This window comes from Ostrea edulis, chromosome 4, assembly GCF_947568905.1.
Source record: "Ostrea edulis chromosome 4, xbOstEdul1.1, whole genome shotgun sequence".
NCBI lineage: Eukaryota > Metazoa > Mollusca > Bivalvia > Ostreida > Ostreidae > Ostrea > Ostrea edulis.
This window is the reverse complement of record NC_079167.1, coordinates 69908534-69926960: the sequence shown is the minus strand read 5'-3', so window position 1 is coordinate 69926960 and position 18427 is coordinate 69908534. Positions and strand designations below refer to the sequence as shown.

Here is an 18427-nt window from a genome sequence, read left to right as displayed (position 1 = left end):
TATGCGTAGTCAAAATTAGTGTGCCAAGAACGGTCTAACAATCGGTATGAAACAAGTCGGACAGCGTTTGACCCAATGATAAGTTGTATTTGCGAACTAGATTGTTATAACCACCATAGAATTTGCGAAATGCTGACTTTAAACGAGACTGTTGAAACCCTTGCAGCATCAACTTTGTCAGCAGCCTGTCTCGATTTAAAAACTGATAATACGCAAAACAAGCTCTTGCGTATCGAATCAGTTGAGATATATCAACACCATATGCAGGTGATAATAGAATATTGCTACATATATATTGGAAGTTGACGATGGAGAAGCTGAAATCATCAGGTTTATCATTAAATTGAGTTGTTAGTTTGCCGTTAATATTTATTTTCAATAAAATATCTAAGTATGAAGGAGAAGTGGATGACTGTGGTGTCTTTTATTTCGAGTTCACAGGGATATATCGATATATGAATGAAAATTAGCATTGTTATTAAATAGATAAAACGTCGATATATCTAAATGTCGCATTGAGGGCCACAGCAAGAAATTTTGTCTTCTCGCGTAGGTGTTGAATAAATTCTGCTTCATATGAATATCAAAACGGGTCAGCTAACACCGGGGCACAATTCGTGCCATGGGAATTCCAACAGACTGTTGGAAGACCTGATCACCAAATACTACGAATATATTGTCAATGAGGAACTCAAACATATTTTTAATTTCAACTTCATAATACTTGTGCATGGAGTCAGAGTGGTGTTTAACAAAGTTCATGTAATTTTTTGGATGACTAATCACTAGATATGAATATTTCCGTTTTCCAATTTTGTTGAAAAAGCAACTGTCTATAATGTCAAAAAGTCTAATCTTTAATTTATCTTGAGGAATAGTCGTGTAAAGTATTGAAAAGTCATACGTTTTGATGTTGTTGATTTGAGAAAAGCTTTGCGATCTCAAATTTACTAAAAGTTTTTTAGAATCCACATTTGATTTTCACCACTTCTGGCATATGTAGTGGCACAGTACGTATTGGGTTTCTCCTTCGCAGCTGTTAATATTTTCGAGAGGAGCAAAGGTAGAGGCTTGGTAGAACACTTACTGGATCCAGCAATGTATCTTTGTAAGAGTTTTTATGAAGTTCAGGAATCCAGTATAGGTACGGTATAGGTCCAGTATAGGTACGGTAACTCATATTCATCCGACCCATTGACTGGTATATAAACTATATTAAATTTGTCTTAAACTGAAGCAAGGTTTTGAAGAATTTCATCTTTTGAAAGGACAGTTGGAGAATAAGTACATGTACGATTACCAAAAGTTCGTCTGAATTACAGTTGTGATATAAAGCCTTACAAACAAAGACAATGTTGTCACAGGCTTTGTCAGCTGGAACCAAACCATATTCCTCATGAAACCTATCTAATTCTTTTATCACTTCTGGTTTACTAAACACAGAAGGATAGATGGTACGTACTTTTGTTTTGATTTGTCTAATGCGGGATTTTAATATTCCGCTTACACTATTAATTCATTCTGACAATGTATCTAGTTCTTTTTCATATTTAGCCCATTGTTTGGCATAATCTTCGACAGAATTCATAATAGATCTCAACGATACCTTAGAAACGTCTTAAGTTAGGACGTCCTAACTTCTTATTTCTTTGCATTTATTTATACAAATAGTATTCGTGACATATTTTCGAATAAAAAATTAAATTCTACCCACATGTATACAGCTAGCGAAAAGAAATAAAACCATTTATTTACATATAATTATGTTATAAACTAAGAAATTTAAAGATTATTTACTACTTTAAATTACAAAACTACCTCGAAATTTGTGATACTCGAACCTACATGTATGCATGCGTGTTTCATTTAAACAACAAAATGCTTTCTTTGTTGTTTCTTTGGGTGATGAAGGTAGCCAGCATTGAAGAAAATTGAATCCTGACCCGCGTTAGCGGGTTATGTAAAAAAAAAAAAAAAAAAAAAAAAAAAAAAAAATCTTTAATGATTGCTACCTTCATCACCCGATGAAACAACAAAGAAAGACATTTTATTGTTTATATTTTTATGTATTACTTTAAGATATAAACTAGAATTAAGATCTAAAATATCATATATGGTTGACCCGTTCGTTACTTTAAACGGAACAGCCAATGCACACTTTGACCTTGATGACGCTCCATATTTGGTAATTATTACACAGACGGGTGGATCGAAATCACGTTGTCACAGATGAAAGCCATGTCAATTTCAAAAGAAATATAAGAGAAAAGATTCAGTGAAATGTAAATATAGAATAATAAAATAGTGAATGTCAATGCAAAATCACTTAGCCACAAGATATTTGTTGAAATTCAATAGTTTAAAATTCGAACCAATATACCTTGACAATTACGTGTACTCAAGGTCATGGACAACTCACGTCAAGGTCATAGATATGAATAATTGGACAACCGTTTTTCCGGACTCAAGTCAAATCGGTCTGAATTTGAGTTGTGTGGATTACTGTATCGTCATTATTATGTGTAAGAAGATGAACCCCAATTTTTCAACAGGGAAATTTCAAGTTCCTCTTGATGTGATAGATAAAGTGTGTCTTGTTTAGTAGACTATTTAACGTCGTTACAGACACGACACAAAGAGGACGTGGAAGAGTGCATTTCGTCCTTCCACTCCAAGACTGCGGATGAGATTAGGACGAAATGGTCTTCCTATACTAGTTACATTAAGAGGCGCCGGGAGGCTATGAAAACCGCGAGACTCACGATAGCATCGTTGTTTAATTAAGTAATCTAGCCGGTTATCTCTAAATGTCTTTTCACGTTTCTGTAAGATTTTCGCTTCGATATCATGGTTGCCGCTATGTTTATAAAAACTTAGGCTGATCTTAGGACAAGTGGTTATACTGCTCTGAAATTAGAATGAACTTATGGCGAGGTCTAAATTTAGGAAAGCTTCGAGAAACAGACTTAAAACTAAGATGTCTCCTAAGACATACTTGGGACACGTCTTAGTCCTTAGATAGCATCGTGAACATGCCTGCTGGTTCTTTAAAATAATTTAAACTCACACCCTCCCAATCACACAGAGACCACTCAAATGAATTAATCGATATATGTCTCAACATTGTAAGATGCTTGTAGAAACGGTTTCTAGTACATGTAGCTTGGTCGAAAGGAACACAAGACATTGCGTTCAGGATCAATAGCTAGAAGATTTCTACTGGAATCATACATGACACTTTTCCCCTAAAATACATTTTGTATGTTAACAGAGGGCGAAGCCCTCTCACAGCCCCAAGGGCCGTGAAAGCGGAGCGCGGGTATGTTAAGGCAGGTCATGCTCCATTTATGCACTTAAACTGCGTAATTTTTAAAATCTGTCCTACACAGAGAGGGGGGGGGGGGCTACTAACTCTTAAAAAATATTTTGGTTGTTTAGATGAGAACATTTTGCATCATAACAACATGACAAACATCGTTCTCTACCCAGAGTTCCGTGCGCTCTTCGCACTACACCTCTGTCAACCGCTTTTTACAGAAATCTTGTAAAAATTTCTATTATCCAACATTTATGTTTTGGACTAAATATTTAGTCATATTATATATGCTTTTGGTGCAATTAAATTGATGCTTACTGTAGGCTAAATTGTTTAAAATCGCCGTTTTCTGATCATAAATTTGGAACTACTTCGTAAAATGCGTATGAATGTAGGACATACACGTGGTGGAGATTTAAATGTGAACATGGAATCAAAAGTAAGAAAGGCGGTAAAAATACGATAAAACTTGAAAAATAAGAGACAAACAGCTAAATGATAATTATGTACTTATTAAAGTGCCAGTGGACTATGAAAAGAGCCTGGTGTATAACCTGTTGCCAAAACTTTTAAAGGGAAAGGAAACCGAGAATGATTGTTTATATCATGTGATTATATTGTCACGTGATTCCAAGCCTTGACAGGTGTATGTGAAGTTTGCATAACGCGCCCACAGGGGCTAAGCCCGTTTTGGGCCCGAAATATTTATGGTATCACAGAGTTCGGGCCCAAAACGGGGCTTAGCCCCTGTGAACGCGCCCTTTTTGTAAGAGAATGGACAAACATGCGCTTCTGTATGACGTCATTGCATGACTGATATAAATAGATCACGGATTTACCTTAATAGAAAATGGAAAAGTGATACACTACCCCAGGATTTAAATATTGGTCTAACTGGCTATAATGACGGTAAAACACCCATAGTATATCAGAATTATTGATATAATCCTAGCACTTTCAGTAAGAAATAATTATTAAACATTTAAACACGAAACCATCTGGCCCATGTTTTGCATTTTGCACTGATGCTATGCAGTTTTAAAAAAAAAGTTTTGTTAACAGATGATTCTATCAGTAATTGCCGTGTACATTAGTTTATGGCCTTTCGCATGGTGTATAAAAAGTCTCTAAAAGTATGCGACGTAGTGTGCTACTTTTGCTGTTTTATTTCAGTGTGTGACAGAGGAAAATCGGATCGACATGCTAAATGGAATGTTTTCCCCGTTAAAGGGAAAGGCAACCCTAACCACATAGTTGCTTTTATGAATAAAGTATTACTTACTGATATCGTAATTGACAGTCTTTAATAACAAAAATCCTTGCTTAGCAATTAAATCAATATTAATCTACCATGTAGTTTAAATTACCCGCCGCTAAGAGAGTGGCCATTGAAGTTTAATTTATGACATCACACCGTCTATTCCGGTTTATTTCATCAGCAGCACTGTAAACATGACATGTCACGAACAGTTCAGTTTGGAGCCGTATAGATTTGAGCCCGTTCTTTCGCAAGAAGAAATTGAGAAAAGAAGACGTTCGGTCGAGTCGCAGACAAGGCAGACGGTAAACGTTATTCATACAAATGTCTTGAACCTCAACTTGTCATTATGCAAATGATGGATCCACAGTTTACGTAATCTTTTCTTTTCAAATGACTTGGTTGAGTCGGGAATTTCGAGAGAAAAAATTCAAAAATTCACATCTCCCCTTCGCTTTAGTGTAATTAACTGCTTGCCAGGAAGGCATCAACCTATTTATTCGTAAGATCTACCACATGCACATCTTTGATGATCTCACAGGTGCTTGGGTTTAGGACCCCCCTCCCTCCGAATAAGCTAAACAAGTCGATTTAATTAATTTTTTGTTGAAAATATTTCTAATGCATGTCAACAACGTCTTGCATACCCATAATGTTCAAAATACATGTAATTTAAAATAAGCCCTTTAAAAAAAATACCCTCACTGGTTATTATAAGTTCTTTTATAATAACCAGTGAGGGTATTGTTTTTTTATCAAAAGGGTTTATTTTAAATTATTTTGGACTTTATGGGTATGCAAGACGTTGTTGACATGCATTAGAAATATTTTCAAGAAAAAATAATTAACTCATGTAGCTTAGAGGGGGTTGGGGTGTCCTGAACCCAAGCACCTGTGGATAATCTTAGAATCTCATCAAAACCAGAACAGAAGGTGTGACGTCAAAATTATTGATTTTTGTGGTCTTTAATACAAAAGAGTTACACATCATGGCAGCCTCTATAGATCGCGGAAATTTCAATTTTTGACGTTTTCAAATTAGTACTGAAGCTTATCTAGGCCATATATCAACAGAATTGTATGACAAATCTTTATCATATAATTAGTCCTATTTATCATGTAAACATCTTTTGAGTTGCCTTTCCCTTTAAACAAATTTGCCAATGAATGAAATCAACATACCTTCATAATATCAATAAATTATCATCGTTTCACATATATTTTCCATATCACATGTCATATATTTCAACTACTCCAAATTTTTGTCGATATTTGCATGGCACACATTAACAAATTCCTTGCAAGTGTCAATGTCACTCGATGTATAGTCATGACGTCATCAGTTTACTTTCATACTGATCAGACAGAAATTACACGACAGCAGTATAAAATTTCGAATTTCTTTGGATCTTAGTAGCTGCATGGTTTATTTTATGCATAAATAAAACTTACATAAAAAATACAATCGGAATTTGATATATACTTAGTGATTGCTTATTTCGATTATGACGTCACATTGTTTCGCGGATTTTATCCCAGTAAAGATTAATTTTTATAATCTGCCTTAACGTACCCGCGAGCTCTCCCTATAGGTAACACGTATATACATGTTTAAAAGGAAAATATAGAAAAATAATGAAAAATTAAACCATACCTATGGAACTTAAAATTTTTGGTCCCAATGGCGTCGATTCGAATACTAGCGCGTGGAAATGTATTTCTCCATTTTGAATCTCGTGTCCTTACTGATATTCTCTCTCAAAAACCTTTTTTTTTTCATAATTCGAAAGAGAGTATTAGATAAATTTTTATAGGTATCCCTTTAGCTATGCCTAACAGGGTACTTTTTTGCCTTTAGAATAATATATGTGTGTATTGTCTACTACACATTGTGAGGACGTCCTCACTTAGTAGGTTTGCTCGGCTCGAGAGAGAGAGAGAGAGAGGGGGGGAGAGAGAGAGAGAAGTAGTTTCAGAATTTAAGGCAGGGCCGTCGCCCTGGACCCAGTAGTCCCCAGACACCCAATCGTTTACTACTCCCTCTCTATTCTCTACTTTAGGCCCTAATTGTAAATAAATGGTAAGCCATTTTACTATCATTTCGAAAAATAAGATATCTCTCTGATCTAAATCTTTTTTTTAAAGATACATTTTTTAGAATAAGATATATCTTTTTAAGTTCAAAGATATTTCTCATCTTAAGTATCTAAGAAAGAGATATATCTCTTTCAATTATATAGATATATCCTTCACTTAGAGAGATATCTCTTTAATGAAGTTAAGATGCATGTCTTTAACTTAGAGATATATAATTTGCATGAAAGATATTCTTTATAACAAAAGGCAAGACTTCTATAAGTTAAAGAGATATCCCTCTGGATTACTATAATTTTGGCCGAATGCACATACCATGCTGCCCAAAGCGATTTTCAAGCCCGCCAAAATCATCCAAAGATTCAAGCACTACAAATATTATATGAACCCATGTTAAATTTGACACTATACTACTAGTCAGTGAAGCAGTTAAAAGTAATTTTAGATGCGGTGATTGAAAATGGACTGTGCTGATTTAAATGCAGTTGACTGGTAAGAAATTCAACGACCGATACAATATGATTTTAACAATCATAAATCAAAATCTGTAAAATTCCGCAGCGTTTTTCATACACTACAGAGGTTGGTTAAAATATTTATGAACTAAAGTTTGAATTTCAACCTTATTGTGCTCTTGCAATATCGAAATTTATTTATGACCTCAATATCGCAGGTATATTTGCTTAAACCACGTGACACCGAATCACGTGATCAGTTTAAATTTAAAATATGATCTTCCTGAATATGTATTTCAGTCCATCATATTTTGATCCAATATCAGTAAAGTTCCAAAATGTTCCACCCGTCCTAATAAATGATGTTTTTAAGTTGGATATTTTTGGCGAGATTTCTATTGACCACTTTAACTATACTGCACAGCTGGTTAATGTCGTCCCAACGATTTCCTCGAAAATTGCCGCCAATTTTACATTAGCTTATCACGTCACATAAATGCATGCGAGATTCAATGTATATAGTTAAATGAAAAATCTCTAGAGATAACTTTCTATGTTAAATATGTCTACATGTATTTACGCTTACTAGATATCCCCAAGTGCTAGAGATATCTTTTTAAGTTAAAGAGACTCATATCTCTCTAGCTTAAAGACATATCTCTTTTTTAAGAAGTAGCTAAAAGGTTTGCCTTATATGTTTATATTTTTTTAAAAGTAGTTAAAAGGTTTCCCATATATGTTTATGTCATTTCAGCAGTAAAAAATAAAGAACAATTAATAATTTCAGCAATCTTTGTTCGTCATCTTTACCTTACTCATTTACAAGTACACAGTATGTTGTTTAACCTGTAATCAGGTAATAATTTCATCCAAATCCAAAAATTATTTGAAAACATTCATGAGGATGCATGACTATTTATTACCCCAATGATCCCTTAAATACACCACCACGACACCTTGTATTGCGCTGCCAAAGACATCACCCACTGTAAATCACCATAAACGTAAAAACCTACCATACACGAAATTACATGTTACTAATTCCAATAAACCGTCATAACCACTCTCTAATACAGCCGTTATAAACATTACTTCCTCTAATACAGCCATTATAGACCTTACTCCCTCCAATACAGCCGTTATTCCCTCTAATACAGCCGTTATAAACAGTATTCCCTTCAATACAGCCATTATAGACCTTACTTCCTCCAATAAAGCCGTTATAAACGCTACTCACTCCAATACAGCTGTTATAAACGTGGCGCCCTCCAATACAGCCGTTATAGACCTCACTCCCTACAATACAGCCGTTATAGACGTGGTTCCCTCCAATACAGCCGTTATAGACGTTACTTCCTCCAATACAGCCGTTATAAACGTTACTCCCTCCAATACAGCCGTTATAAACGTTACTCCCTCCAATACAGCCGTTATAAACGTTACTCCCTCCAATACAGCCGTTATTCCCTCTAATACAGCCGTTATAGACCTTACTCCCTCAAATAAAGCCGTTATAAACGCTACTCACTCCAATACAGCTGTTATAAACGTTACTCCCTCCAATACAGCCGTTATAGACGTTACTTCCTCCAATACAGCCGTTATAAACGTTACTCCCTCCAATACAGCCGTTATTCCCTCTAATACAGCCGTTATAGACGTTGCTTCCTCCAATACAGCCGTTATAAACGTTACTCCCTCCAATACAGCCGTTATTCCCTCTAATACAGCCGTTATAGACGTTGCTTCCTCCAATACAGCCGTTGTAGACGTTACTCCCTCCAATACAGCCGTTGTAGACGTTATTCCCATTCAATGGGTAAGCTGGCTCAATGTACTGCTGAAATGAAACGCTACATCCTCGATATATTAAGTATAAGCGAGAGAAAGTGGAACAGATCTGGGAGAATGGGAAATGCTACTCTATTCTGGTCGTGAAGATGATCAACATCAAGAAAGAGTTGCTATTATCCTCATGAAAGGTTTAGAAAAAACACTGATTGACTGGAAGCCAATCAATAACAGACTGATTAGTGCAAGGTTAAAGGGAACGCAAATCAGTATCAGCATTTCACACTGTTATGCCCCAACAAATGATGCAAGTGATGAAATAAAAGACGCTTACTACGACCAACTGCAACATGAGCTTGATAAAACACCTTACCATGATATCAAATCATCATCGGTGATCTAAATGCTAAAGTGGGATTTGATGGTGCTGGGTATGAAAAGATGATGGGAAAGGATGTGGAACAATGATTGAAAATGGTGAAAGACTTCTGCTCTACAAACAACTTACACGTAGTCATATGCGGCAGAATGTTTCCTATCGTGATATGCACAAACTAACTAGGTATTCTTCAAGTGACAAAAGTCAAATTCGCCACTTCATTATTAACAACACATGGAGAAGGTCTCTATTTGTCTGAGTGAAGAGAGGAGCTAATATTGGAAGTGATACCAACAAAGTTATGATCAAACTTAAACTTACACTGTAGATCTAATGGTAAAAACGACACTAAGGAAATGTTTTGATATAGACAAGGTGAATGACACCAGGATAAAGAAAGAATTTACAGTCAGTCTCCAGTTCAACTACTAAGAATTTAAAAGAAGACACAATAGATGAAAAGTAGGGAAGATAAAACAAATCACAACATGTAGTGAGGAATCTAAGTTACAAACAGGTTACAAAAAAGAAAGTTTGGATAACACCTGAGACCTTGAATGAAACAGAACACAGATGAAATGCCAAAAAGAAAGTACACGATCCAGCAGGCTCAAAGAAAAATTTCAAAAGGACTATAATGACATACATAAAGAAGTTAGGAAATACGAAATGACAAAAGGAACTATCTATCGACAGGATTGCAGATTAAGCAGTAGACGCTGGAAATGGAATGGAACAAGGCACACTGTTCAAAATAACCAAAATGATTTGCGGAAAAAACAAAGTAGCACCTAACATCCCTATAAAGGATAAATTTGGAAATTTATTAATGTCTGAGAGTGACCAGGAGAGACGCTAATGTCTGAGAGTGACCAGGAGAGACACTAATGTCTGAGAGTGACCAGGAGAGACACTAATGTCTGAGAGTGACCAGGAGAGACACTAAAGTCTGAGAGTGACCAGGAGAGACACTAAAGTCTGATAGTTCCTAGGAAATACACTGTCTGAGAGTGACTAGGAGAGACACTAAAGTCTGAGAGTGACCAGGAGAGACACTAATGTCTGAGAGTGACCAGGAGAGACACTAAAGTCTGAGAGTGACCAGGAGAGACACTAAAGTCTGAGAGTGACCAGGAGAGACACTAATGTCTGAGAGTGACCAGGAGAGACACTAATGTCTGAGAGTGACCAGGAGAGACACTAAAGTCTGATAGTTCCTAGGAAATACACTGTCTAAGAGTGACTAGGAGAGACACTAATGTCTGAGAGTGACCAGGAGAGACACTAAAGTCTGATAGTTCCTAGGAAATACACTGTCTAAGAGTGACTAGGAGAGACACTAATGTCTGAGAGTGACCAGGAGAGACACTAAAGTCTGATAGTTCCTAGGAAATACACTGTCTAAGAGTGACTAGGAGAGACACTAATGTCTGAGAGTGACCAGGAGAGACACTAAAGTCTGATAGTTCCTAGGAAATACACTGTCTAAGAGTGACTAGGAGAGACACTAATGTCTGAGAGTGACCAGGAGAGACACTAATGTCTGAGAGTGACCTGGAAAGACATAAATGTCTGAGAGTCACCAGGAGAGACGCTAATGTCTGAGAATGACCAGGAAAGACGCTAATGTCTGAGAGTGACCAGGAAAGACGCTAATGTCTGAGAGTGACCAGGAAAGACGCTAATGTCTGAGAGTGACTAGGAAAGACGCTAATGTCTGAGAGTGACCAGGAAAGACGCTAATGTCTGAGAGTGACCAGGAGAGACGCTAATGTGTGAGAGTGACCAGGAGAGACACTAATGTCTGAGAGTGACCAGGAGAGACACTAATGTCTGAGAGTGACCAGGAGAGACACTAATGTCTAAGAGTGACCAGGAGAGACACTAATGTCTGAGAGTGACCAGGAAAGACGCTAATGTCTGAGAGTGACTAGGAAAGACACTAATGTCTGAGAGTGACCAGGAGAGACGCTAATGTGTGAGAGTGACCAGGAAAGACACTAATGTCTGAGAGTGACCAGGAGAGACGCTAATGTCTGAGTGACCAGGAAAGACACTAATGTCTGAGAGTGACCAGGAGAGACGCTAATGTGTGAGAGTGACCAGGAGAGACACTAATGTCTGAGAGTGACCAGGAGAGACGCTAATGTCTGAGTGACCAGGAAAGACGCTAATGTCTGAGAGTGACTAGGAAAGACGCTAATGTGTGAGAGTGACCAGGAGAGACGCTAATGTCTGAGTGACCAGGAAAGACGCTAATGTCTGAGAGTGACCAGGAAAGACACTAATGTGTGAGAGTGACCAGGAAAGACACTAATGTCTGAGAGTGACCAGGAGAGACGCTAATGTCTGAGTGACCAGGAAAGACGCTAATGTGTGAGAGTGACCAGGAGAGACGCTAATGTGTGAGAGTGACCAGGAGAGACACTAATGTCTAAGAGTCACCAGGAAAGACGCTAATGTCTGAGAGTGACCAGGAAAGACGCTAATGTCTGAGAGTGACTAGGAAAGACGCTAATGTCTGAGAGTGACCAGGAAAGACGCTAATGTCTGAGAGTGACCAGGAGAGACGCTAATGTCTGAGTGACCAGGAAAGACGCTAATGTCTGAGAGTGACCAGGAGAGGTGCTAATGTCTGAGAGTGACCAGGAGAGATGCTAACATCTGCGAGTGAGCAGGAGAGACACTCATGTCTGAGAGTAACCAGGAGAGACGCTAATGTGTGAGAGTGACCAGGAGAGACATTAATGTCTAAGAGTGACCAGGAGAGACACTAATGTCTGAGAGTGACCAGGAAAGACGCTAATGTCTGAGAATGACCAGGAGAGACGCTAATGTCTGAGAATGACCAGGAGAGACGCTAATATCTGAGAATGACCAGGAGAGACACTAATGTCTGAGAGTGACCAGGAGAGACACTAATGTTTAAGAGTGACCAGGAGAGACACTAATGTCTGAGAGTGACCAGGAGAGACACTAATGTTTAAGAGTGACCAGGAGAGACACTAATGTCTGAGAGTGACTAGGAAATACACTTATATCTGAGAGTGACCAGGAAATACACTTATATCTGAGAGTGACCAGGAGAGACACTGGATAGAACAGTTCAGTGAAGTTTGAATCGGCCACCACCTTTCGAAGTACCAAACACCTCTGAATCCGAGCATGAAATCAGCATCAATATTGAACCACCAGAAATTCCAGAAATAATATCTTCTCTAAAAAGTTTTAAGAATGGTAAAGCACCAGACAATGACAACTTGAGTGCAGAATTATTTTTAATTGATATGAATTTGACTGCAAATATTTTATATCCAATTTACACTTACATCTGGAGTGAAGCTGTAATACCGAAAGTTCGAATGTATTGTGCAGAATATTCGATACAAATCTAAATAAATTGATAAAGCTACATGTATATTTTGAGTTGTCATTTAGCAACAAAGCGATATCAGCTCATTCATATGGAATTTTCATTTAGCATTTCTACATGATTGAAAAGGTGGTACCCCTAGAGCATCATACTGAGGGCGAAAAAGATAGTCCTAAGGACCCCCTGTCTTGCCTGCATACTCCTTTTATGGACTCTTCAACAGTTGTTATTAATCTTAATTATGACCTAGATTATGTAAAATCCGTGATTGACGAAAGTAAATTTGTAAAAAAAAAAAAAAAAAAAAAAACTTCCAAGAGACGGTGTCTGGGTTTTGGGTGGCATTGAAATGAGGACGAAAGGATGCTTGTCTTAAAACAGTGGTACCAGTTTGAACACGAAAACTTCAGCTCGAGATAAAAAAAAAAAAAAACCCAACGTAGAGCCTGGTACAACAATAATTAGCGATTGCTGGAAAGCTTATGACATAAGAAGTATACAGTGATTGAATGCTGAGAAAGAGACAAAAATCTTATTCAATGTTACATATTATATATGTATGACAGTAAGGATATCAATAGTTTGCTAATTGAATGGGAGAAATTTTCTGAAAGTGTCATTTAGATGTGTTTGATAGATACCTTTAGAGATATACACGTGTATGAGATACATGTAATAGAATATGTATTGCCTTTCTTGGTATAAGAAATGAATTGTTGCTTGAAGTTAACTTGCTTTCCTAACTGGTCTTAATTTCAGAAAAATTTTATATGTTAAAAATATGTTTTCTGGAGAGTAATAAAATATTACATTTGTTCAATTCCGTAAGAAAATTATTAAATAATTACATCCAATGTTGCGAAAATGGGCCATATTTTTAGGGGGGGGGGGAACGGTTGGGTGTATATTCTATGAAAATCTGCTTATTTTGATCTTGCATCATTCGGTATAATTTACACGACAGAAAACAAAAACTTTTACCATGTACTGTAATTCATACAAATTGTCGGCAATATCAAATGGCAATACTCAAAACAGTAGCATTGAAATAAAACAACACTTATACGTATTTCAAGACAAAGTCTTCAATTATCATAATCAATATTCAAAAGTGTGGAAAATTTTTATTCCGATTTTATAAATGGTACAATATTAGTTTTAATATAGATATTTTAGTTATCGTTCTTGTAATCGCTAGATGGCACACCGTAACTAGGAACGCTGGAGCGTGAAAAATGGCGGCGATCCGAAAGTAATTTCACCTGTGCTGTGTAAAAATGTAGTGTTGGGCACTATATTGACAGTTCATGTGCACCACATGGTGCACATCCAAACGAATCGAGTTGGCTTTACTTAGAAAGTATACCAGAAATCGAACACTCCCTGGAGTCTTTGAAATTAAGCACCGGACACCAGACACATGCCAACACAGCAGCCAACACTGAGGGACATTACATTGCAGGTCGGATTGGGTGATTTAGGTAAATTCATCACAAAATTACATTATAATGAAAGTAAAAAGATAATTGCTTTTTAGTGAAAGATAATTTAAAAAGTTATCTTACTATTTACATTATCAACATTGGTACACCACTCACACTAGACATAAATGCTTTGATGCAGTAGGCCAAGTCTAAGAAATAGAAATATTTGGGTACATGTGCATTACATATGGTGATATATGGAAGGTGCATATCCATTTCAATCTTAGTGGATTTGAGATAGGGGTGATGAGAATTAGATAAAACATGTACCTTTGTCCAGTTGGGGTGGGGGGGGGGGGGGGGGGGGGGGCTTCGCGGTTTATAATGCGTACACTGCCCAAACTTACATGTACTTTATATCGCATAAAACAAATAAAAATTGCTTTCATTTCTTATCTAAAGTAAAACTGCATTTATCCTCTCTCTGTCTCTCTCTACTCGGCTATTTCCGTAACCTCAAATGAACTATGCTCCGATTGGTGTATGAAACGCGAGCTTTCAATGTGCATCTAAGATAGCATACATATCTAAGGTATTCTACCACTATCAATTTCCACTTATATGTTTATGTATTAGAGTGAATAAGAGTTAAAGCTGATTCTGTGGTCAAAATCTAAACAATACATTATACAGGGATTTGGTTCTGGCTTTCTAACCTCATCCACAGGCGCGCTTCCAGCGAAGAAATGCATCGATTTGATGCAATTCTTGCGTCGATCCACATCCGAGTCTTCTTACCGGTTACGGAAAAGGACGAGGGCGTGATCCGATTGGGTTCTTCGGCATGTATTACTAGTGTCACTCGGATCATCTCGGTCGATTCAATCTAGATGTAGGGTACCGGAATCTGCCTAAGTTTGCCGAATGGGTTCTTCGGCTATTTCCGCAACCGCAAATTAACCACGTATGCAATCGAAACTCTTCGAATGTCTCACGCTCTCGACTCTGTGCCTCGTCAATCGTAACTACTCGGCTATTTCCGTAACCACAAAAACGAGCGCGTGATCCGATTGATTGCCTCGTATGTGGATCGACGCTATCAGTACTACTATGACGTCACAGTCGTACGTTACAATATGAAACGCGAGCTTTCAAATCCATCTAAGATATCATACATATCTAAGATATTCTACCAATATCATTTTCTACTTATGAATATGTTTGTGTATTAGAGTGAATAAGACGTTAATGATAGCAAAACTGTATCCGTGGTGAAAATTAAATAACACATTATAAAGGGATTCGGTAGCCTAGTACCCTAGTACTCGGAAGGCCTCGGGCACTAAGCTTAGGATTCCGTTCTGGCCTCTTGACTTCATCCCAAGGCGCGTTTCCGGCGAAGAAATGCATCGATTTGATGCAATCATTGCGCCGATCCAAGTCCGAATCTTCTTACCGGTTACAGAAAAAGACTAGCGCGTGATCCGATTGGGTTCATATCTGAGTCTGTGGCAGCGATGGTATTGGAGTTATAGCGTAACGGAACATACTGAGCTGACCGGACCTTGGGGAAATAATTGCTTAAGCACAGTCGCGTGCTACTGGGGACAGGTATACTAGAACCTTTCTGATTTTTGTTGTTGATATTCTTGAGTACGATTTGTACTGATTATTTAATGACAGTACATGTATATGCATAGACTAAACTTATACAGATAACATGTGATTATTGGTCATGTAAAAGTGACGTTAAAACAAAGCATTCCCCTGATATTTCTTCATAGACACTCGGTAGTGCCAATACGGAACTTTCGGGATGTGCCGGAACGAACGATTATATTTGACGTTTATACAACACGGTCACGTGATAATAACCAATTGTAGGGTAAATTTGACATCGATACAAGTGGTTTTTCGCTAACAGATGGTCCGTAAAGAGCTAAGCGCAGTCCTACGATGACGATCCAAGTCACTATTGGTGCTTAGTACCTGAATGTAAATTAGATGGAAGGGAAAAGGCGCATTTACACGCGTATCATTGGATGCAAGGCGTGAAGTTTCACCGATCGATATCCTCAAGATATTCCCTAGATTTATTTCCCTCGCCAATTCACATAATTTAATCAAATGCATTTTCCTATAAAATAGTTGTGTAGTAAATCCCTTCTTTCAAAGATAGCATTTAAATTCAGGAATTTGATAGCAATTGAAGTATTCCATGCTTGTTTACTTGTTATTGTAATCCGGAAGTGGCATGCCCTACAAATTGCTTTCAACACGTGTGGATCCGTATCTCGGAAGTCCCGTATTAAACTTTGACAATACATGTAGCCCTCGAAAGTGTGTTGAGGTGTTTGATGATAAAGCTAGAAAGTGTACAGTGGATATATTTGTTTCCATATATTCCTGAATTAATAATTTCTTCTATATTTAACCATATGCTTTCCTGTGAAATTTATCCATAAAATGAGATGTTATGCAAAAACGTACTTCGACCATATACATTGCCACTTTGGTAGACTGCATCCCAGTCACAACTGGGCATACATCCCATGGCAAGAAATGAAGACTCAGTTTTAGATGGTACTTATGTACCCATGGTTACTTGCTCTATATTTCTTTAAATATACAAAAGTTACAGAAAATGTGCACTACAAATCGTATGGAATTACATGAGGTAGTTCTACATAACCGTGGGTGCAGTGGTTACATTCGGTTGAAGTTGGAGCAGCTGAGTGGACAAGACGGTAACATGCCCACGTTTTCGATTACCCGTAGCTATTGCAACCTGTGACAATGGCCTCTTGCTATCTGAACAATAAATTACATATTGATTCTATCTTTCATTTCAATATTGCGTACAACATCTTTAATATTTAGCTGGATTTGATTCCATGATGGGTCAGCTCACGAAGGGCCGTGAGAGCGGAGCTCTCCCTATAGGTAACACGTACATACATGTTTAAAAGAAAAATATAGGAAAATAATGAAAACTTAAATCATACCTATGGAACTTGAAAATTTTGGTCCCAATGGCGTCGATTGGAATACTACTGCGTGGACATGTATTCCTCCATTTTGAATCTCGTCTACCCTAGTTCACGTCGTTCTGAGATGTTACATAAATCCGTAAAAGCATGTAAATCTTATTTTCTTAATCATGTATATGGGCCTAATCAATCCTCGATTAACGCCATGTCTCCTATGTTTGTAAATTTGCTAAACAACGACGCTGAATATGACGTCACAATGTACTGTTTACATCAATTGCGTTATATTTCCCGCGTTCAATATATAGGCGGATCAAATGTCCAAAATTAGGATGCTTTGATACAGCTTTGTCTTCGTGCTAACTTCGGGTTGTTTTTTGTCCTGTTTTGGATATAGATACTAATGCCAATATTTTTTGCTTCGCCCTCAAAAAACGGTCACTCCGTAAGACATATTATTTATATTTGCGATTTTGGTGATGAAGAAATAAGGTTGAACTTATTAGGTATATATTTAAAGCTGTATGACCCGATGTTCATGTATTACTTTTGTACATAATTACTTTAAAGCAGATTAATTACTTTATAAAGTTATTAACTTTCCCTTAATTACATGCTTGAAAACATCTGCATGTAAAAGAAAACAGTGAGAATATTATTTAGAAAGTAAATATAGTGTGGTACATATATAAATCATCCCATAAATTATACAGTGTTAGACGTCTATAAATAGACACACACGCATCAGTGGAATCCCAACATGATGTATTAACTCATACAGCAACTGTCTAGTTTTAAGGCTGAAAGAGCGTAAAACAACGAATTATTAAGAGGTATTTGATATTTTAATTTCTATTAAACTTATGACACGGTACTGTTGTAACAAAATACATAGATAAGATCAATGATGATCTGAAAGTTTGAACTGGTCACGTGACTGTCACTTGAAATGGCAGAGTGACGCGGTTATTTGTAAACATCGATTTAAAATCGAATAATTTTGGTTAAAACAGGTGAAATAATGTATGATAAGTCATACAGCCTCATAACTACATACGCGCGATGATTTAATAGCGTTTTTACGAGATGGAAAAAAATATTGTAATTCGGACCATACCGTAAGCTTTAAATAACGAAAGTATCACCTAAAAAACGGAGTCCTTATTTGTTACCAAATTTACAACACCTCGCATGTTGGAGTATATACGGTGTGACTGAAATGCAAGTATTATAAAACATTTCTTTAACTTCTAGAATATTTGACATGAAAAAAATCATAGTTTTCAGACAAAGCCATGGCGATTCCCCTTACTTTCAGTACTTTGATTAATTGACTGAAAATAGAAA

General features: G+C 37.1%; 1 protein-coding gene across 1 annotated transcript; it reads left to right on the top strand.

Moving 5' to 3' along the window:
- Positions 1-7147: 7147 nt before the first annotated feature.
- Positions 7148-8972, top strand: LOC125669129 (spore coat protein SP96-like). Its single transcript, XM_048903575.2, has 2 exons — positions 7148-7160; positions 8230-8972. Exons 1-2 carry the CDS (start codon positions 7148-7150, stop codon positions 8970-8972), a joined length of 756 nt encoding a protein of 251 aa, XP_048759532.2.
- Positions 8973-18427: the final 9455 nt, after the last annotated feature.